General features: G+C 66.1%; 4 protein-coding genes across 7 annotated transcripts; 3 read left to right on the forward strand and 1 right to left on the reverse strand.

Annotated features, from left to right (window-relative positions):
* Positions 1–479: 479 nt before the first annotated feature.
* CHTF8 (chromosome transmission fidelity factor 8) lies at positions 480–2,259 on the reverse strand. 3 transcript variants are annotated; one of them, XM_063410828.1, is made up of 5 exons: positions 2,109–2,259; positions 1,499–1,529; positions 1,307–1,424; positions 1,030–1,239; positions 480–671 (listed from the first exon to the last, which is right to left on the reverse strand). In XM_063410828.1, the coding sequence occupies exons 1-5, from the start codon at positions 2,257–2,259 to the stop codon at positions 666–668; spliced, it is 516 nt and encodes a 171-aa protein (XP_063266898.1). In that variant the 3' UTR covers positions 480–665. The 3 variants fall into 3 exon arrangements, with proteins under 3 accessions (XP_063266898.1, XP_063266899.1, XP_063266897.1); XM_063410829.1 differs by having other exon boundaries at positions 483–1,239; positions 1,499–1,578; positions 2,109–2,161; XM_063410827.1 differs by having other exon boundaries at positions 489–1,239.
* On the forward strand, positions 2,258–7,040 carry UTP4 (UTP4 small subunit processome component). Of its 2 annotated transcripts, XM_063410825.1 has the most exons (16): positions 2,258–2,416; positions 2,719–2,910; positions 2,975–3,059; positions 3,158–3,247; positions 3,395–3,603; positions 3,719–3,890; positions 3,970–4,061; positions 4,421–4,517; positions 4,694–4,758; positions 4,858–4,980; positions 5,094–5,253; positions 5,486–5,592; positions 5,864–5,959; positions 6,126–6,311; positions 6,381–6,491; positions 6,816–7,040. In XM_063410825.1, exons 1-16 carry the CDS (start codon positions 2,258–2,260, stop codon positions 6,930–6,932), a joined length of 2,061 nt encoding a protein of 686 aa, XP_063266895.1. In that variant the 3' UTR covers positions 6,933–7,040. The 2 variants fall into 2 exon arrangements, with proteins under 2 accessions (XP_063266895.1, XP_063266894.1); XM_063410824.1 differs by having other exon boundaries at positions 6,126–6,491.
* A 368-nt stretch (positions 7,041–7,408) lies between these two features.
* Positions 7,409–15,043, forward strand: SNTB2 (syntrophin beta 2). The gene is made up of 7 exons (XM_063410642.1): positions 7,409–8,096; positions 11,780–11,990; positions 12,401–12,611; positions 13,038–13,180; positions 13,308–13,504; positions 13,578–13,759; positions 13,949–15,043. The coding sequence occupies exons 1-7, from the start codon at positions 7,424–7,426 to the stop codon at positions 14,039–14,041; spliced, it is 1,710 nt and encodes a 569-aa protein (XP_063266712.1). The 5' UTR covers positions 7,409–7,423; the 3' UTR covers positions 14,042–15,043.
* Positions 15,044–15,728: 685 nt separating this feature from the next.
* VPS4A (vacuolar protein sorting 4 homolog A) lies at positions 15,729–19,499 on the forward strand. Its single transcript, XM_063411042.1, has 11 exons — positions 15,729–15,886; positions 16,213–16,324; positions 16,394–16,541; positions 16,654–16,715; positions 16,958–17,077; positions 17,185–17,341; positions 17,975–18,123; positions 18,228–18,309; positions 18,384–18,603; positions 18,689–18,829; positions 19,109–19,499. Exons 1-11 carry the CDS (start codon positions 15,866–15,868, stop codon positions 19,208–19,210), a joined length of 1,314 nt encoding a protein of 437 aa, XP_063267112.1. The 5' UTR covers positions 15,729–15,865; the 3' UTR covers positions 19,211–19,499.
* The last annotated feature ends 385 nt before the right edge of the window (positions 19,500–19,884 follow it).

Genomic DNA, 19,884 nt, shown 5'->3' on the forward strand with positions numbered 1-19,884 from the left:
TGCCAGCACTGCTGGCTGGTGCTGCCTCTGCCCCACGGCTGCGTGCGGGCACGTACCCACGGGGAGCCCCCAGGCCTTTCGGGGGGTCTGGCTGCTCCAGGAGGGCAGCAGGTTCCTTCAGCTTTGCCAAAGAGCCAAGGGGGAGTCCTGGCATGGAGGAACTGGGAAAACTGGGGGAGTGTGTGTTGGCCAGTGTTGCTGGAGACCCTTCGGGGCCGTGTCATGCTCTGGCCAACCCACAGCCCCACCACTCCCACCCCGCTACCTTCCCAACAGTGGGGAGGTGGGGATTTAGGCAAGGTGCTTCCCAACTTTTCCCTCCCCAGGGAATTCACCTGTGGGTCCTTTTTTCAGGACTTGGATAAAAACCCCTTTCTATGACGGAGCTTTTAGCTGGTTTTTGTTTAATTTAATACAAGGTTTTTTAGAAGACTTTTGTAGCTCTTTGGTATTGTCGCAAATGGTTTGTAAATCTATTTATTTTTGAACCTGCCAGGGGATTTTTTCCATATTTCGGGTGGAAAGAGCTGGTTTTTATATCCTGATGGAGTTGCAGAAATAAAGACTTGAAGTGAGGACACACGGTGTGTTTTGGGGAGGGTCCCTGGTCCCCCTGCCCCACTTGAGGGAGGTTGGTCCTGAGTCCCTGCGTGGCACTGGTGTCCCTAGAGCTGCGGGGAGGGGGTAGAAGGAGACATCTCCACCTCCAGGGATCCCTGGGACCTGCTGGACACCGTGGGCAGCCCCTGGGGTGGGACACCCCTGCCCAGGCTCACAGGAAGTCCCTAACTACCAGGAGCCACGTCCCCTGGGGTGAGCCACAGGGCCTGTGTCCAGGAGCTTGGCTGCTCTCTGAAAAGAGTCATTCTGGGGGGGACAATGACCCAGGAAGGGCTCTGGGTACCCAGACACAGGACGAAGCAGCCAGAGTCCCCTGTGCAAGATAGGAAGGTCCTGGATCTCCCCACATCCCTGCTGCTCTCTCCAGCAGCAGATCACAGTTCAGAGCCCCCATCCTTCCCCTCACACCTTCTTGGGCACGTGGGTGATGATGGGCTTGGGGCGCGTTTTGAAGAGCAGTTTGGTCTTGATGAGGGCAGTGACGGTGTAGCGGCCGTGGGGCCCCTCGGGGCTGGCCTGGGGGGCTCCTCCCTGCTTCACCAGCACAGCAAACGGCTTCTCCAGCTGCACCACCTTCCCGTAGAGGACGTGGTGACCCACGATGAGCACGGGCACGCCCTGGGGACAGCAGAGGGTGAGGCTGGGCTGGGCTGTCCCCGCAGGCCCCGGTGCTGTCCGGCCTCACCTCAGAGGTGTAGTGCAGGTCCCCCAGCAGGCTCCCGGCCAGGTCCCCACTCTGCCGGGGCTGCACCTCTCCCTGCAGCTCCACCAGCACCCACCGTGCCAGGGCCCCCGTGCCGCCGCTGTGGAGAGACGGGCAGGGTCACCCGGGCCCCGCAGGCACAGGGGACACGGGGACCGGACCCGCGGGGCTCACCTGGAGACGACGATCTGCACCATGGCTGGGGCTGCACAGACACGGTCAGGGCAGGGGGAGCAGAGCCCCTGGCCCTTCCCCTGGGGGGCCCAGGATGAACCTCTGCCCCTGGGCCTCACAGCCCCCCCATGCACAGACCCTGTTCTGGGCCCACAGATCCCGAGATCCATCCCCCCAGGCCCTATAGACTCTCCCCAGACCCTGCAGCCCCCCCTGGGCCCCACAGAGCCCCAAGCCCAGATCTCTCCGTAAAGGCCCCCCCAGCCGCCATGCCCAGCACCCAGAGCCCCCCAGCCCCGTCCCCTCCCCAGAGCCCCCCATGCCCAAAAACCCCGGCCCAGCCCCGCCAGGGGCCCCGCAGCCTCCCCCGGACACCCCAGACCCCAAGGCCCGGATCCCTTCCGCGGGCGCCCCGGGCCGTCCCCGGGCCCTGCGCCCCCCGTGCCGCCGCCCGGTTGCGCGGGGCGCTGGTGCCCTCCAGCGGCGCCGGTGCCGCGGGGACGGCCCGGGGCGGCCCGGCCGGGTCTCTCGGGGCCGGATCCCTCCCGCCTGCACCGTGCGCCCGCCCCGGGCCGCGCCCCGGCCCCGCCGCCCCGGCCCCGGCCCGCACCCGCCGCCGGCAGCGCCCGAATCTCCCGCCGCGCCGCCGCTTCCGCTTCCGGTCCCGCGCGGCCCCGGGGCAGCTCCGGTTCCGGCGCGCCGCGCGCACGTGGGGCGGAGCGGGGCCGGCACCGGGAGCGGAGCGGGGCCGGGAGCGCCATGGGCGAGTTCGAGGTGCACCGGGTGCGGTTCTTCGGGCTGGTGCCGGCGGGCGTGCGCTGCCTCGCCTGCCAGCCCCGCGGCGCCCGCCTGGCCCTGGCCCGCACCGACGGCGCCGTCGAGGTGTACAACTTCGCCGCCAACTACTTCCAGGAGAAGGTGAGGGCGCCGGCACGGGCCGTACCGGGCTGCACCGGGCCTGTACGGAGCCGTACCGGGGTTATCAAGCTTGTACCGGGCACGTACCGAGCACGTACCGTGCTTACTTGGTCCTTCCGATCGGTACCGAGCGTGTGCTGGGCCTGTACCGAGCCTAGCCGGGGCGAATCGAGCCGGGACCAGGCTCTGCTTGGCCCTGCGGATCCGTACCGAGTCTCCCCGAGGCTGTACCGGGCTTTATCTGGCCCTGCTGATGCGTACCGGGTGGTACCGGCCCGGTCCGTGACCCGGTCCCCGCGCAGGTGATCCCGGGGCACGGGGCGCGGTCGGTGGAGTCGCTGTGCTGGGCGGCCGGGGAGCGCCTCTTCGGGGCCGGGCTCGGCGGGGACATCACCGAGTACGACCTGTCCGCACTGAGCGCGGCCCGCGCCCTGGACGGCGGCGGGGGCCCCATCTGGAGCATGGTGGCGAACGGCCCCGGCACGCAGCTGGCGGTGAGTACCGCGGGGCGGGCGGGGAGGGTCCCGCTGTGCCCCGCGCTGATCCCGGCCCCCACAGATCGGCTGCGAGGACGGCTCCGTTAAGATCTTCCAAGTCGTTCCCGGGGGGATCCAGTTTGAGCGGAACCTGGACAGGCGGAAAGGTGGGTCCTGGCTGCAGCACCGTCCCTCTGTCCCTGCGGGTGTCCCAGTGACCGGGGGGCTGCGCCCATGGGCTCTCACATGGACCTTCCCTCCCCAGGCCGTGTCCTGTGCCTGTCCTGGCACCCCGCGGGCACCCACATCGTGGCTGGCTCCATCGACTTCTTCCGTGTGATCGACGTCACTTCAGGTACCTCCTGTCCTGGGACCATCCAATCATCCCATCATCCCATCATCCCATTATCCCATCCCATCCCATCCCATCCCATCCCATCATCCCATTATCCCATCCCATCCCCTGGGATCCCCCGGCCACCCCAGCCTTGTCCCGCTGCAGGCCAGACGGTGCAGAGGATCATGGTGAACCACCAGGTGGAGAAGGCCAAGCGCGAGTGCGTGGTGTGGGCCATCGCCCTCCTCTCCAGCGGCACCGTGGTCAGCGCCGACTCCTTTGGGAGGGTGCAGTTCTGGGACTGGGAGCAGGGCACGCTGGCAGAGTCCCACACCGTCAGCACCTCGGCCGCGCTCTCGCTGGCCGTGTCAGAGGTGGGTGACACCCGTGGGTCCTCCCCGGGCTGGCAGCGGGAGCAGCACTCGGTGCCACCCAGCAGCGCCCAGTTCCCAATCTGCTCCCACAACCTGGTCCCGGTTTGCTCTGCAGAAGGAGGACAGCATGGTCGTGGGCACCTCCACCGGGGCCACCTACCAGCTGCAGCTGCTGCCGGTGAAGCTGGGCGGGCGGGAGAAGCGCTGGGTGCGGACCAAGCCCTTCCAGTTCCACAGCCACGACGTGCGGGCCGTGGCGCACAGCCCCACCGCCCTCATCTCCGGGGGTAGGACTGCCGGTGACACTGGGGCTGGGCGGGATCCCCCTCCCGGCACCGGCTGGGCTGACCTGTGCTTGGCTTCCAGGCCTGGACGCCCAGCTGGTGATCCGCCCGCTGATGGAGAAGGTGCAGAAGAAGGGCTACGACGCAGTGCTCCGGAAATTCACCTTTCCCCACGTGAGTGATGCAAGGACCGGGGCCTGGGAGTGGTGGGGCTGGCAGCGCTGGATCTCCCTGTCCCTCCAGGTGTCCTCATTGCCCTGCCAGGGTTCCTTCCCTGTCCCTGGGTCCCTCCTCTGCCCCGCTGTGTCTCCTTTTCTCGTACATCTGAAGGCTCCTGCCAAGGAGCTGTGGGAGTTGTCAGGCTGGTCTTGCTGGTCCTGCTGGGTCTCCATCTCCAGGCTCCCATCCCACGGGACCTGATTTCCCTGCACTCCCCCGTGTGGAGTCTCCAGCACCCCGGGGCATTCCGGCTGTGCCCCAGCCCGTTGTGCCAGGCTGTGGGTCCATGGCATCCTGCCTGTTTTTCCACGCAGCGACGCCTCGTCTCCTGCGCCAGGAAAGCCCGGCTGCTCCTCTTCCAGTTCTCCCAGTACCTGGAGCTCTGGAGACTTGGCTCCACTGAGGAGACCGGTGAGTCACAGGTGCAGCTCTCCAGTGTCAGCTCCCTGCTGACAGCAGGATTTGGGGATGAAGCTGTCCTGAGCCTCAGGGCAGGGTCTGGGCAGTCCCCCAGGATCCCCAGCGGCTCAAAGAGCCCCTTGTGGTTTTCCCACCATCACTGATGGTCCGTGGGGTTTCTTTCCCAGGAAAGGACGGCGAGGTCCTTCCCTTGTGCCGGATGCCCGAGCACCTCGTGCAGCTCAAGAGCAAGGTAGGGCTGAGCAGGCTGGGGTGCCCATGGGGCAGCTGAGGGCCGTGTGCTGGGCTCTGCGGGTCCCTCGGGCCCCCCTCAGTCCCGTGGCATTCCCAGGGCCCAGAGCACATCTACTGCAGCTGCGTCTCACCCTGCGGCACCTGGCTGGGCTACTCCACGGCCTCCCGCTTCCAGCTGTACCGCGTTTGCTGCGACGGGGACGGCGTCAGCCTCAGGAAGGTCAGAGGGGCGGGGGGCTCTGGGGTCCTGGGGGTGGGCATGGCCAGTGTCACTCGTGGGGAGTGTGGGTGACAGTGGGATGGCTGCCAGGGCTGCGTTCTCCCTGCTCCCAGGTCCCCAAAGTGCCCAAGCTGCTGCCTCCAGCCTACCAGCTCCAGTTCTCCGCCGACTCCGAGAGCCTCTTCGTCGCCTCCGCCCGAGGATCTGTCCACGTCTTCCAGCTGCTGGAGCCGGGGGGCTGCAAACACCTGCACACCCTGCAGCCGCCCTCAGGTGCGGGCTGGGGGGAGCTGGGGTGGTGCCGGGGGTTCCTGGGCTCTGCATCCCCTCCCCTGTGGGTGCAGAGCTGGGGTGTCCCCTTTCCTGCCCTGAGAGGTGTGTGAGTCTCTCCTGGGGGTGTTTGTGCCCTCGTGGCCTGGCACTGGACAGTCCGGGGGGATGTGGGGCTGGGTGTCTCCGGGGGTTTGGGGCTCCCAGCACCCCTCTCAGCCCGAGGTCTCTGCAGGCTGCTCCGAGGCCGTTTACCTGCTGGCGCCCAGCGCGGACGGGCACTGGCTGGCAGCCGTCAGCGGCGACTGGGCCATCCACATCTACAACCTGAAATGCTTCAAGGTGGGCCTGGGAGTGACCCCCCAGCCTCAGCGGACGTGGGATGAGGGGCTCAGCAGGCAGGGCCCCCTGGGAGCCATCACTGCATCCCTGGAGCAGGGGTGGGTGTGTGGGAAAGGGAGTCAGAGGCAGTCTGGGAGGTTCTGGTCAGGGGTGGGTGTGTGGGAAAGGGGGTCAGAGGCAGGCCTGGAGGTTCTGGTTAGGGATGGGTGTGTGGGAGAGGTGTCAGCGGTGGCCCTGGCAGGTCCCATCAGTTCACTGTCCCCTCCTGCAGCATCACTGCACAGTGCCCACCTACGACTGCGCCGTGTCAGCCCTCGCCATCCACCCCAGCACCAACAACCTCGTCATCGCCTACTCGGACCAGCAGGTAGGAGCTCTCCTGCTCGAGCTCTCGTGGCCCTGCCCCCTTCCCTGTGCCTTTCTCCCCGCCTTCAGGGCTTTTCAGCTTGGCTCAGGACCTGGCTGGAGCTGCTGGCGCGGGGCTGTGCCAGGAGCAGAGCCCCTGAGCTGCCCCATGGCCCCGGTCTGTGCAGCTGCGGGAGTTCAGCATCCCCGAGAAGCAGTACACGAGCTGGAGCCGCGCCGTGCAGAGCCGGGGGCTGCACCGCGCCTGGCTGGAGCGGGACTCGCCCATCACGCACATCACCTTCAACCCCAAGAACCCCGCGCACATCCTGCTGCACGACACCTACCTGCTCTGCATCCTCGACAAGTCCCTGGTGAGCCGGCGGGGGCTGGGGGTGCCTGGCTGTGCTCCTGGGCCAGCGCTGACCCGGCCGTGCCCGCAGCCCCTGCCCGACGACAGCGCCCTCCTGATGAACCAGAGCGCCCTGAAACAGCTCCCGGAGACGGCCAGGAAGAGGCAGCTCCACGCCTTCAAGATCTGCAAGAAGTTCCAGGTGGGTGATGGTGTCAGGGAGGTGCTCGGGCTCTGGAGAGGGACTGCAGGACAAGGGGGAATGGCTTCCCACTGCCAGAGGGCAGGGTTGGATAGGATAGTGGGATGGAATGTGAGGGTGGAGAGGCCCTGGCACAGGGTCCCCAGAGAAGCTGTGGCTGCCACATCCCTGGAAATGTCCAAGGCCAGGTTAGATGGGGCTTGAAGCAACCTGGGCTAGTGGAAGGTGTCCCTGCCCATGGCAGGGGTGGAACAAGATCTCTTCAAGGTCCCTTCTACCCCAAACCATTCCCTGGTTCCATGATTCCCATCTCCTGCCTTGCAGCCACTGCTCTTCATGGATCTGCTGGACGAGAACTGCCTGGTTGTGGTGGAACGACCCATCATGGACTTCAAAACCCAGCTGCCTCTGCCTGTCCAACAGAAGAAATTTGGCACCTGAGACCAGAAGAAGCCACTCCAACCTTGGGAACTGTCTCTGTGCTGCTTTCCTGGGGCACTGTAAGGATTTTCTTAAGGTGCTGTAGGAATAAAACCTCACTGTTCTGTACATGCTCAGGGCTCGTCCTTGTTGTGGGTGACTCCCTGTTGTCACACCACCATCACGTCATCATGATCTTCATATCCTTCCGGTTCTCCTCCCCGGCGCTGCGGGGACAAGGTGATACCCCAAATTCATCCCTTTCCCTCCCAGTGACTAATCCTAGTGTTGGCTTCTCTCTCCCCAGCGGCCGCGTGGGTCCGTGGGTGCTGCCTGGGGCCAGGAAGCCTCATTCCCTAAGGACGGGGGTCTGTGGGTGTTGCGTGGGGCAGGAAAGCGTCATTTCCCCAGGATGGAGGGAGAGAAATCGGGGGTCCCCGGAAAATACAGGAGCTCTAAAGCGCAGCTCGTAAAATAAATCGCAGCGCGCCAAATAAATCTCGGCGCCAGACATGGCGTGCGGGGGCGTGGCCTCCTCGGCCCCGCCCTCTGGCACGACCAATCACAGCAGCGGCGGCTTAGCCGCCACCTCTCTGATTGGTGGCAGCGGGGGCGGGGGCGTGGCGGCCCCACCCAGCCCCCCCGTGCCCCAGAGCCTACCGCAGCGCGCCATGCGGGCGGGGGCGTGGCCAAAAACCGCGCCCTCCGCCAGGCCACGCCCCTTCCCGGTGACCGGCGGCGGCGGCGGCGGCGGCATGGCCGTGTGGACCCGGGCTTGTAAAACGGGGCTGCTGGAGCTGCTCCTGCGGGAACGCTGGGTCCGCGTGTCGGCGGAACTGACCGGGGAAACGCTGAGCTTAACGGCGGAACCGGGAACCGGCGATCCGTCGGTGGTGAACGGCGTGGTGAACGGCAACGCGGAGGCGGCGGCACCCGGTGGCGTGAGGAGGGTGCGGGTGGTGAAAGCGGAGGCGGGAGGGCTCGGGATCAGCATTAAGGGAGGTCGGGAGAATCGGATGCCGGTGCTGATCTCACGGATCTTCCCGGGATTGGCGGCGGAAAGGAGCGGGGCGCTCCGGTTAGGCGACGCCATCCTCGCTGTTAACGGCGTCGATCTCCGCGATGCCACCCACGATCAAGCTGTGCAGGCGCTGAAGAGAGCCGGGAGGGAGGTCATCCTTGAAGGTAACGCCTAAACCCCTTCCTCTGCCCCCGAATCCCCGGTACGGGCCCCTGGTGCTCTCCTGTCCCCCGCCCCGGTGCTCCCCCGCCGTTACCGGCTCCCGCCACACCTCCCTGCCGCTGTCACCGGGCTCCCGGACGCCCTTTGGGTCCCTTTTCTGGGTGTGGGATGCCACTGCCCCACTCCTGGCGCGGGGGTGTGTACCCCCGGAACCCCCAGCCCACGGTGGGACCCCCAGGCACGGGGACAGGGACTGGTGTGTCTCCCCCCAAGTCGGGCTGTTCCCTCTGGGGCAGGATGGGGACCCCTGACAGCTGGGGACAAGGACAGGACACCTCCACTGATTGTGTCCCTCCAGGACTGACTTGGGTCCCTCAGAGACAGATCTGGGGTCCCCAGGGACAGACCTGGCGTCCCCCAGGATGGACCTGATGTCCCCTGGCTGTGGCATCCCCCTGAACAGGTTGTCCCCTACCCTTGGTGCCAGAATCTCCAGACTGTCCCCACGGAGGGCTGTGACCCCGGGTTTGCCCATGTCCCTGCGGGCTCAGCCTCCCCGCAGGCTGGGTGTCCCCGTGGGCCCTGTGCCCTCAGCACAGCTGGCTCGGGACTGGCCCGACGGAGCCACCGGCTCCTGCCCGACCTGTTCCCGGCAGCCTGACAAGCTCGGGCAGGTCCTGCCCAGCCCGGCGGCGCGGCACGGGGCTTGTGCCATGGGGCACCGCAAGGACACCGGCCCGCTGCGCCGTGGGTCAGGGTGGGCCACGCTGTGGTGCCACACACACTGTCCTGGTGTCCTGGCACGTGCGTCTGTCCTCTGCATGAGGCTGTTCATGGACATTTGGCACAGGGTACAGGAACGGGTGCTGCTGCTTTGCCGTGTGCTCGTGGCACACTGCACTGGCTGGGTCTGAGGGGACACGGCTGGGCACGCCTGGCACGAGGTGCTTGGCCACGGCTGGGGCGCTGCAGGGGCCGAGATGGAGCAGTGGTGTTGGGCTTGCTGCTTTGCTCGGGGCTGCTCTTGGACACGGCGAGAGTCCCCGCGGGACCCCACGCCTGGTTCAGCACGTCCTTCCTCGTGCTGCCCGGCCGTTTGATCCTGTCCCGCAGGAGCTCCTGCCCCGTGCTGTGTTTGTCCCTTGTTTCCGCCACGGGCACAGGCGCCACAGCAGACGCCCCTTTCCTTTCCTTTCCTTTCCTTTCCTTTCCTTTCCTTTCCTTTCCTTTCCTTTCCTTTCCTTTCCTTTCCTTTCCTTTCCTTTCCTTTCCTTTCCTTTCCTTTCCTTTCCTTTCCTTTCCTTTCCTTTCCTTTCCTTTCCTTTCCTTTCCTTTCCTTTCCTTTCCTTTCCTTTCCTTTCCTTTCCTTTCCCTTTCCCTTTCCCTTTCCCTTTCCCTTTCCCTTTCCCTTTCCCTTTCCCTTTCCCTTTCCCTTTCCCTTTCCCTTTCCCTTTCCCTTTCCCTTTCCCTTTCCCTTTCCCTTTCCCTTTCCCTTTCCCTTTCCCTTTCCCTTTCCCTTTCCCTTTCCCTTTCCCTTTCCCTTTCCCTTTCCTTTCTTTTCCTTTCTTTTTCCTTTCTTTTTCCTTTCCTTTCTTTTTCCTTCCATTCCCTTCTCTCTGTGGCTGGCCACTGCTGGTCCCATGGCTGTGGGACCATCTGGTGGTCAGCTGCTATCAGTGGCCCCCAGAGAAGAGCTGGTGGGGGACCTTGGCCTTGGTGTCCAGCCCCACCCCTCCTCTCCAGCCCTGGAGCTGTGACCACCCTGGCAGGTGCCAGAGCTCCCCACGGGCTGTGCCAGCAGTGGAGGGGGAGCCCTCAGCCCTGCACCTCCGTGGGGCTGCTGTCACCCATGCTGGGGCTGGGTTTGGCCCCAGGGCCCACGCCAAGCGCCTCCCCCAGGCGCCCACAGGCGCTGTCTGGGGGAAGGGAGCCCTTCCGCCCCTGCGGGAAGCTGTGGGCACGGTGCCGGCCGTGGGCACTGCCGAGGGCACGGCCGGGCACAAGCCCGGGAAGCCCTGCTGGGTGCTCCCTGCTGGGTGCTCCCTGCTGGGTGCTCCCTGGTGGGTGCAGGGGTTTGGCCCCGGTGAGGCCGGAGTGCAGCCAGAGCAGCCGGAGCAGCCCCTTCCTGCGGCGGGACAGGCGAGGGGCGCAGGCGACAGCTGGGTTTCCTCTGTGGTGAGCGCGTGGGTGGGGCGGCAGCGGCTGTGCCGGGGCAATGTGGCTGTGCCGGGGCAGCAGTGGCAGTGCCGGTGCAGCTGTGGGCTGGTCACCGGCTCGCCAGAAGCAGAAGGGGTGGGTGCAGTGCCCCCACCCACGTGCCTGCTGGCACAAGGTGCTCTGTGTCCTGCCCGCACCGTGGATGCATCCCAGTGAAAACAGGGAGCCAGTTCTGCTGCCCCCACCATGGACAGATACAGTCCTGGGCATCCGCCATTCCCAGTCACCCCGGGGCACCCACACTGCTCTGGCTCCAGTGCTGCTGGCTGCCCAGCCTGGCCTCTCACCTCCTGACTCCATCGGGGTCGGTGCCTGCACTGCAGGGTTGCGGCGCTGTGAGCTGGAGCCCCTGTGGGCTGAGCTCCTTCCCAGTGCTGGAGGCAGCTGCCCACATCTGGCAAACATCTGCCGAGCGGCCCCGCAGCGGGAGCTGCTGGCTGTGCTGCTGCCCGCGGCGCTCCCGGCCCGGCCCGGCAGCGGGATTAGGGGTGCGGGGACAGCGGTAATCCCGGGATCAGCGCGGCGGCAGCTAATATTAACTCGTGTGCTGCCCACAGCAAGGGCAAGCGCCTCGTGTCAGCACTATGGCTCAGCAGAACCGCTGGGAAGGTGGGGGGCTGGTGTCTCCTGCCCACCGCCCATCCCTGCTGTCCCATCCTTGCTCCCCTTCCCACTCGGCAGCCCTGCAGTGAAGGATTGGCAGCAGCACAGCCTGGGCCCCACCGCCAGTGTTGCTGCCCCTTCAGAGGGCCCGGCTGTGGCACTGTGCCGGCTCCAGGATCCTTTCACCACTTGCTTCCCAGTGCAGCACAGCCTATTTGCTGTTTTGGTTTGGTTTTCCCTCTCACTGCCCCATCTCTGTCCCCAGCGCGTCCCTCCCTTGGCCTGGGCTGCCGGGCTGGGCGCGGGCCGGCCGAGAGCCGTGTCCGGGCGGGGGTCCAGGGCTGCTGTCAGCAGGGTGGGACTGTCCAGGGGGAGCAGGAGCTGGAGCTGGTGCCTCCTTCCTTCCTTCCCGGCCTGGAGAGGCGCGTGGAGCGGGGATATCTTGGCTGCACACCCTCCTCCTCGCCCTGTGGAGCGGCGGCCGGCTGCCGTCGGGGCGTGAGCGAGCGGCAGTGCCGGCTCAGCATTGCCGGCAGTGCTGGAAACTTGGCGGGCACAGCCCTGGCTGCTCCGACGGCGGCAGGGCAGGATGGGACCAGGATGGGCTGCAGCCTGACCTCCCGCCCAGCACCATTGTCCTGCGGCGCCTTCCCCTTCCTACACCCGCGCCGGCAGCAGGATGAGCTGCCAGCACCGTCCTTCACTCGGGACATCCCTGACCCGGACAGGGTGGGACCCCCCAAGACCCTCCAAGCCTTGGTGTGTGAGGGTCACGTCACCCGACCAGATCAACCCTGGGGCACAGGGCTGTGGCGTGGGGGTGCAGGACCCTCCCCTGGCCTGACTGTGCCCCCGCTCCCCCCAGTGAAGTTCATGCGGGAGGTGACGCCCTACATCAAGAAGCCATCGCTGGTGTCAGACCTGCCCTGGGAGGGGGCGGCCCCGCAGTCCCCCAGCCTGAGTGGCAGCGAGGACTCGGGGTCCCCCCAGCACCAGGGCCCCCGTGACCGCAAGGTGATCCCCCTCAAGATGTGCTTCGCTGCCCGGAACCTCAGCATGCCCGACCTGGAGAACAGGTGAGGGCAGGAGCTGCCGGTGGTGCTGGTGTGGGAGATCCTGCTCCCCAGAGACCCCCAGGACAGGACTGGGCCTGCCCACCAGTGCCAGTGTGAGGAACCCTGCACCCCGTGGACACCCTGGGCACAGCTGGGGGCTGCCCCTCACTGAGGCCATGACCCCCTGCTTTGCCCAGTGGGCTGTGGAAGGACCCTCTGGAGGGTTTGGCCAGGGCCAGGGCTATGCCATGTCCCCTCCCAGACCCCTGGCAGCCCCTCTGCCTTAAAATGCAAGCTAAAAGCCCTGGCAGGTGGAAATGCAGAGTGAAGGCCCCAAACCAGTGCAGCCAGTTTGCTGTGCTGGGTGCAGGCAGGGCCTCACTCAGCCTGTGCTGTTGTCCCACCCCTGCCCTGTCCCTGTCCCCTCTCAGGCTGATCGAGCTGCACTCTCCGGACAGCCGGAACACGCTGGTGCTGCGGTGCCGGGACACGGCCACGGCCCACGCCTGGTTCAGTGCCCTGCACGCCAACATCACCGCGCTGCTGCCCCAGGTCCTGGCGGAGCTCAATGCCATGCTGGGCTCCGGCAGCCCCACGGCCGGCTGCCGGGAGGTGAAGCACATCGCCTGGCTGGCCGAGCAGGTATGCACTGATGGGATGTGCCAGGGTGCTCGCAGGGGCAGCAGTGCCAACGGGATGTGCCAAGGATGCCACTGGGCAGTCAGAGAACCCAACCCAGAGCACTGGCTCTGCTGCATCCAGCTGTGCCTCGGTGATGGCAGCATTTCCCGTGCCCTCAGCCCCTTCTCCACTGGGATTTTCCAGTTGGAACCCCTCATCCCACCCTCCCTATTCCATGAATTCACTGCCTGAGAGCTGCAGCCAGCCCCGGCAGTGTGGTGGGCAGGACCCCAGGGGCTGCCCCCAGCTTGGTTTCCCAGGATGGCAGCGCTGCGGATGCTGCCCGGCAATGAGGGTTGGGTTCCATCTGGCCATGGGCTCAGGGGTTGGGTTCCTGGGCTGTGGTGGGTGCCTGCAGCCCCCAGCAGCCCTCACGGTGCCCGGCAGGCGCGCCTGGACGGCGGGCGGCAGCAGTGGCGGCCGGTGCTGATGGCAGTGACAGAGAAGGACCTGCTCCTGTACGATGGGATGCCCTGGACCAGGGACGCCTGGGCCTCGCCCTGCCACAGCTACCCGCTGGTGGCCACCAGGTGAGCTGGGCTGGGACCCCTCAGGCCGCGGCTCTGCCTCAGGGCGGGGAAGAAACACCAAAACGCCGGCGGGGTGACACGGTGCCGGCACTGCCGTGGCACCCCTGACCGCCATCCATCCCTCCAGGCTGGTGCACTCGGGCTCCGGGCGCCGCTCGCCCGCGCTGGGCTCAGAGCTGACGTTTGCCACGCGGACGGGCTCTCGCCAGGGCGTGGAGATGCACGTGTTCCGCGTGGAGACCCACCGGGACCTGTCGGCCTGGACGCGTGTCCTGGTGCAGGGCTGCCACGCCGCCGCCGAGCTGATCAAGGAGGTGACCGTGGGTGAGTGCCGCGGGGCTGGGACCCCCCGGCTGCCCCCGTGCTCCCCCCAGGGCTGACAGCGCTGTGCCCGCAGGCTGCACGCTGGGCGGGCAGGAGGTGCAGCTCTCCATCCACTACGAGGGTGGGTTCACCATCTCCCGGGACGAGCCAGGCTCCAGCGTCCTCTTCCGCTACCCCTACGAGCGGCTGAAGATGTCTGCGGATGACGGCATCAGGACCCTCTACCTGGATTTCGGGGGCCCTGAGGGGGAGCTGGTGAGGAGGGGGCAGCCAGGCTCAGCCCCTGGTTTGGGGGTTTTCCTCCAGGGGACCCCCTGCTTCCTCCTGCTTTCCCCCATCCCTGCAGCATCTCAGCTGCCCAGTCTCACTGGGTTTGCTGGTGGGAATCCCCAGAGTCTGCAGCGGGCCTTGGGGTGGCTGACACCACTCTCCATCTCCCCCCAGGCGCTGGACCTGCACTCCTGCCCCAAGCCCATCGTCTTCGTCCTGCACACCTTCCTCTCGGCCAAAGTCACCCGCATGGGGCTGCTGGCGTAGGTGCCCCAGCCCCCTCGCCCTGTCACGAACCAGCTGGGGCTCACAGAGGGCCCCCAACCTCTCCTGCCCCATCGGTGCCTTGCTGGGGCCAGGGTTGCTGCCCTGAGACCCGTCGGGAATGCGGCAGCAGGGCTGTGGGGGGTGAGCCCCTCCTGCCCCACACCAGCGCTCCCGGCCCCCCAGTGCCCCGGGGGTCGGGGTACACACACCAGCTTTAATCCCCCGGGTGAAGCCATCTCTGATCTCACCGCCTGTGCCTTGGAGTGGGGCCAGCTCGGCCCCCCAGCCTGGGGACCCCTGGTGCCCCCAGCTCGTGTCTAGGGGAGCCAGCTGTCCCCCTGCCTTGGGGCTTCCCCCAAAGAGGTCACATTGTCCCCACATGGAACAGGGCTGGGGCTCTGGGACCCCCCATTGCTGCATGATAGGGTCTCCATGCCCTGCTCTGGGTTGGGGAACACATTTGTCTTACAGGGGGCACTCAGGGGTGCAAAGGGGGTGCTCTGGCCCAGGGTCCTGGTCCCTGGGGCTTGACCTCCCCCCTATGCCCCACTGCCCCCCAGCAGTGACCCCCAAATCTCCCAAAGGCTGAACAAACGCCGTGTCTCTGCCCTGGGCAGGGCTGGGGCTGCAGGGGATCCTCCCGGGGCTGCCCCTCCCCAGCCGCTGCCGCCTGTGCCCCTCCACCGGGGGGTCTCCCGGGGCAGGATATGTAGATTGATGCACTTTTCGCTTTTTGTACTTTTCCTCCCTTTGGGGGCAGCTCCCACACCCTGCGGGGCTGGGGGGCCCAGGTAGGGCCACAGTGGGAGGGACCTCCAGGGCTCCCCCCTCCTGCCGGGACCCCCCAGCCGAACCCCTGCACGGTTCTCTGCTTCTGGGGGGCTGTGCTGGCCAGGGGTGCTGTGGGGTCCTGTGGGGTGCTGGCTCGCGGTGCTGCCCCCGCTCCTTCTATTTTTGTATTCTTTGTAAATCGCTATTTATATCAGATTGCCTTTTCCAGGGGCTCCGGGTCTCACTGAGTCTGGCGTGGGGATGGGGGGAGGAGTAAGGGTCTCTGGAAGGAGTGGGGAGGTCTCTGGGGAAGCTGGGAGGTGGGGGGACTCTCTGGGGATGATGGAGGGACTGGGGGGTCTCTGGAAGGAATGGGGGATCTCTGGGGAAGCTGGGGCAGGGGCCCTATGGGGCTGGGTTCACAGCATGGGCAGCAGGGCCAGTTCAGCTGTGGGACAGGTGGGTACAGCAGTGGGCACGGGTACCTGCAGGTGTTCGGGGGCGTGTGTGCGCAGGTAAATACCGTGCACGTGCAGAGTGTGTGTGCAAATACTGTACACACAGGGGTGTGCACCTGGGCGCACACACACACCAACACGAACATGTAAACACACTGACACACGAACAGGCACACAGACACATGAACGCGCACACAGGAACATGAACACACGAACACGTAAACACACATGAACATGAACACAAAGACACGCACACGGTCACGTGGTTTTGGGGTGTTCGCGCGCACTCGGGGCCAGCGGGGCGGGGCCTCGATGGGCGCGGTCACGAGAAGCCACGCCCCCAATATCGCACCGCTAGGGGCGTGTCCGCACGGCGCACGCCCACGTGCACACATAAAGTGTGTGGGCGGGGCTCTACAATCCCCGCCCATTTGTGGGCGGAGCTCTCACGCTCGCTGGGCGGGGTTGCGGCCCCGCCCCTCGGCGCGGTCCCGGCGGCGCCGGCAGGGGGCGCGGGGCCCTGCGCAGCCGCAGTTGCCGCCGCCGCCGCCGCCGCCGACCCGGGGCCGCCGGAGCGGCCGCACCGGGCGATGCGATGACAACGTCCACCCTGCAGGTACCGGCCGCGGGCACCGGGACCGGGCTGGGGCTCCGGCAGCGCCGACGCCGCGCCCCCTTCCGGCGGGGCCTCCGCACGGCCCAGCGGACAGGCCTCACCGGGCCCCGGCGCCGGGCCGGCCGGGGAAAGGCCTCACCCGGCCGCGGTGCAGGGCCCCGCTGAAGTCGCCGATCCCTGCTGAGCCCCGGTGCCGGCGCCGTGGGGAGGGAGGTGGGCGCGGCGGAAGAGCCCCGGTGCGAGCGGGCCCGGTCCGGGCCCTGGCGGTGGAGGGGGGTTGCACCGGGCCCCGGTGCCCGGTGCTCACGGCGCTCCCCCCACCGCAGAAAGCCATCGACCTGGTCACCAAAGCCACTGAGGAGGATAAGGCCAAGAACTACGAGGAGGCACTGCGGCTGTACCAGCACGCCGTGGAGTACTTCCTGCACGCCATCAAATGTGAGTCCGGCCGGGCCGGGGGGGCTCCGGTTCCCGGGGGCTCCGGGTGACGCCTGGGGGTCCCTGCAGATGAGGCTCACAGCGACAAGGCCAAGGAGAGCATCCGGGCCAAGTGCGTGCAGTACCTGGACCGGGCAGAGAAGCTGAAGGAGTACCTGCGGAGCAAGGACAGGCACGGCAAGAGGCCCGTCAGAGAAGCACAGAATGACAACAAGGGGTGCGTGCGGGACCGGGGTGGCGGGGATCCCCTGTCTGCCTGTGCAGCTGGCACGATCTCCCTTGCCACAGCACTGCCAGTGCCTCTCCTGAACCCTATCCCCTGTCCCCAGGAGTGACAGTGACAGCGAGGGCGAGAACCCTGAGAAGAAGAAGCTGCAGGAGCAGCTGATGGGTGAGAGAGGCTGTGCTCTGGGGTTGGGAGGGATTTGCTGACAGCCCTGTCGAGGCGTGGCTGTGGGGAGGGGGATAGGCTGTGGGACTGCAGCCCAGGGGTGCATCCCTGTGGCCTGCTGACCCCAAAGAGCTGCTGGGCTGAGGGAAGGCAGGATTATGGATGTGGGTAGGGACTCTGGCTCTCACTGCTCTCCGTGCCCATCTCTGTGGGGCCATGTGAGTGAAATCCCACCCTCACAGGTGCCATCATGATGGAGAAGCCCAACGTGCGGTGGAGTGATGTGGCTGGGCTGGAGGGAGCCAAGGAAGCCCTGAAGGAGGCTGTGATCCTGCCCATCAAGTTCCCACACCTGTTTACAGGTGAGGCCATGGTAGTGGGAAGGGGCTGTGCAGGAGGTGACCCCTCCCTGGGTGATCCCAGCACGGATCTGGGTGATCCCCTGGCCTGACCCCGGTCTCTGCCGCAGGGAAGCGCACGCCCTGGCGCGGGATCCTGCTCTTTGGGCCCCCTGGCACTGGCAAGTCCTACCTGGCCAAGGCCGTGGCCACCGAGGCCAACAACTCCACCTTCTTCTCTGTGTCATCCTCTGACCTGACATCGAAGTGGCTGGGGGAGAGTGAGAAGTAAGTTGGCAGCAGGGACATGGCCACAGCCTGGCTCCTGCTGCTCTGGCCGTCCAGGCTGGGGCAGGGGCCACCAGCACCAGGGAACCCCAGTACGGAGCTGTTAAAGAATTGGGAGAGGGAGTCTGAGCAAAGCAATCTCTGGGCCTCTTCCCTCACAGCCTGTGCTGTGCCATCTTTACAGACCTCTCAGTCCAACAGCAACTTTAAGCTGGGGTCTTCTAACACTTAGCTGGATTCTGTCTCATCTTAATTAACTGCTGTCATGCTCCAGCTTGGGGCAGCTTTGGGGCTCTCCAGAGTTGTAGCTCTTACCTGAAGGTTTCCCATCTGTCCATGCTCAGAATTCATTTACAGTGAGCTTCGAGGAGCGCCCACCCCTGCCAAGCTGTGAGCAAGTCGTAATTAAACTTAACTCTACATTATTAATTTCTGGTATCCTATAATTAGACTTACTTTAATCCCCAACAGGGTCCCAGGGGAGAGCAGAGCCCCTTGAGGGGGCCCACAGCCCCTGTGTGGCACTTCCCTTGCTGCCAGCGTGGGGTTCCCAGGATGGGGGAATGTGGGGCTGCCATGGTGGTGCTGAGGAGGGTCTCTGAGCGGGGACCCCATCCCCTGCCTTGTTCCCAGGCTGGTGAAGAACCTGTTTGAGCTGGCAAGGCAGCACAAGCCCTCCATCATCTTCATCGATGAGGTGGACTCGCTGTGCGGCTCCCGCAACGAGAACGAGAGCGAGGCGGCGCGGCGCATCAAGACCGAGTTCCTGGTGCAGATGCAGGGTGGGTGGGGGCCTGTCCCAGGAGTGGGTGGGGGCAGGACGAGGCAGGCACAACCTGGGGATCCAGAGAATCCCTGGAGATTGTTCTGAGCCATTTGCCCGCAGGTGTGGGAAACAGCAGCGACGGGATCCTGGTGCTGGGTGCCACCAACATCCCCTGGGTGCTGGACTCAGCCATCAGGAGAAGGTGAGCCCCACATGCAGCCCCCTGTGCCAGGCCCGCAGCAGGGCTGGGACTGGGGCTCACCCTCGTGCCCCCAGGTTCGAGAAGAGGATCTACATCCCCCTGCCCGAGGAGATGGCGCGGGCGCAGATGTTCCGGCTGCACCTGGGGAACACCCCGCACTCCCTGACGGACGCCGACATCCAGGAGCTCGCCCGCAAGACCGAGGGCTACTCGGGGGCCGACATCAGCATCATCGTGCGGGACGCCCTGATGCAGCCCGTGCGCAAGGTGCAGTCGGCCACGCACTTCAAGAGGGTGAGTGGGGGCTGCCTGGGCCCAGGGTGGTCCTGGGTGGGCGCTGCACCCCAGCTCTGTGCCACGTGCCCCTGGCTCTGCGCAGGTCCGTGGCCCCTCCCGCACCGCCCCCGGCACCCTCGTGGACGATCTGCTGACGCCGTGCTCGCCCGGTGACGCTGGGGCCACCGAGATGACCTGGATGGAAGTGCCCAGTGACAAGCTGATGGAGCCCACTGTCTGCATGGTGAGTGTCCCCTCCACAGCTTTGGCCTGGCCGTTCCCTGCTCATCTTCCAGGCCAAGGGCCAGGCAGGGCTGTGGCTCCTGGGGGTGGACACAAACCCCCAGTCTACCCCCCTGGAGTCCTGATGGCTGGGTGACAGGAAAGGGCCTTGGGTCTGCCAGGCAGCTCCCACGTGTGGTCAGTGCTGCTGCCATGGGGCAAAGGTGCCCCACTGCCATGGGGGTCCCCATCCTGTGCCCTTGCCTGGTCTGAGCCACGTGCCCACCCACCTGTATTGCAGTCAGACATGCTGCGCTCGCTGGCCACCACCCGCCCCACCGTCAATGACGAGGATCTCCTCAAAGTGAAGAAATTCACGGAGGACTTTGGACAGGAAGGTTGAGGGGGGCTGTGGGGCTGTGGCAGCTGCAGGCCCCGCCGTGCCCCGTGCCGGGCCGTGCCAAACCGCCCTGTGCTGGCTCCCTCCTGCCCCACAGCACTGCAGTGCCCGGCAGGCGGGGGCACGGCCCCCGGGCTCACACTACAGGGTGGGGCTGAGCATGGCCTGGGTGGCCGGGTCCCCCCCCAGTGGCACCCCACTCTTCCTGCTCTTTTTTTTTTTATTTTTTAACTTAATGCTGCTTTGGGTTCTGTCTTGTTTATATGAAAATAAAAACAATCTGAGAGCTTCAGCCAGTGCCCAGCCACTCCCCAAGGCTCTGCCCGCAGCAGGGGGCTCAGCCCAGCCTCCCAACCCCCCAAAATGCAATGACCCAGGGCCAAGGCCTCTACCTGGCCCAAGGGGTGGGGGCTCCTTGTGCTCCAGCCATCCCAGACAGGGATTTGTGCCTACAGCAGGGGCTGCTTGGATGGAGCAGCCCCCAGCTGATGATACCCACCAGCCCACACCACATCCTGTGCAGTCCCTGGGCTCCCCTCAGCCTCGCTGCCCCCCAGCCCCATCCTGGAGCCCCCTGTGCTGTGCCCAGCTGCTGCCCACGCTGTGACATGAGCCCCAAACAAGCCCCAGAGGGGAGGATCCCCCCTTTGCTCCTCCCCTGCACAGCCTTGGCAGCA

Source organism: Prinia subflava, chromosome 13, assembly GCF_021018805.1.
Source record: "Prinia subflava isolate CZ2003 ecotype Zambia chromosome 13, Cam_Psub_1.2, whole genome shotgun sequence".
Classification (NCBI taxonomy): domain Eukaryota; kingdom Metazoa; phylum Chordata; class Aves; order Passeriformes; family Cisticolidae; genus Prinia; species Prinia subflava.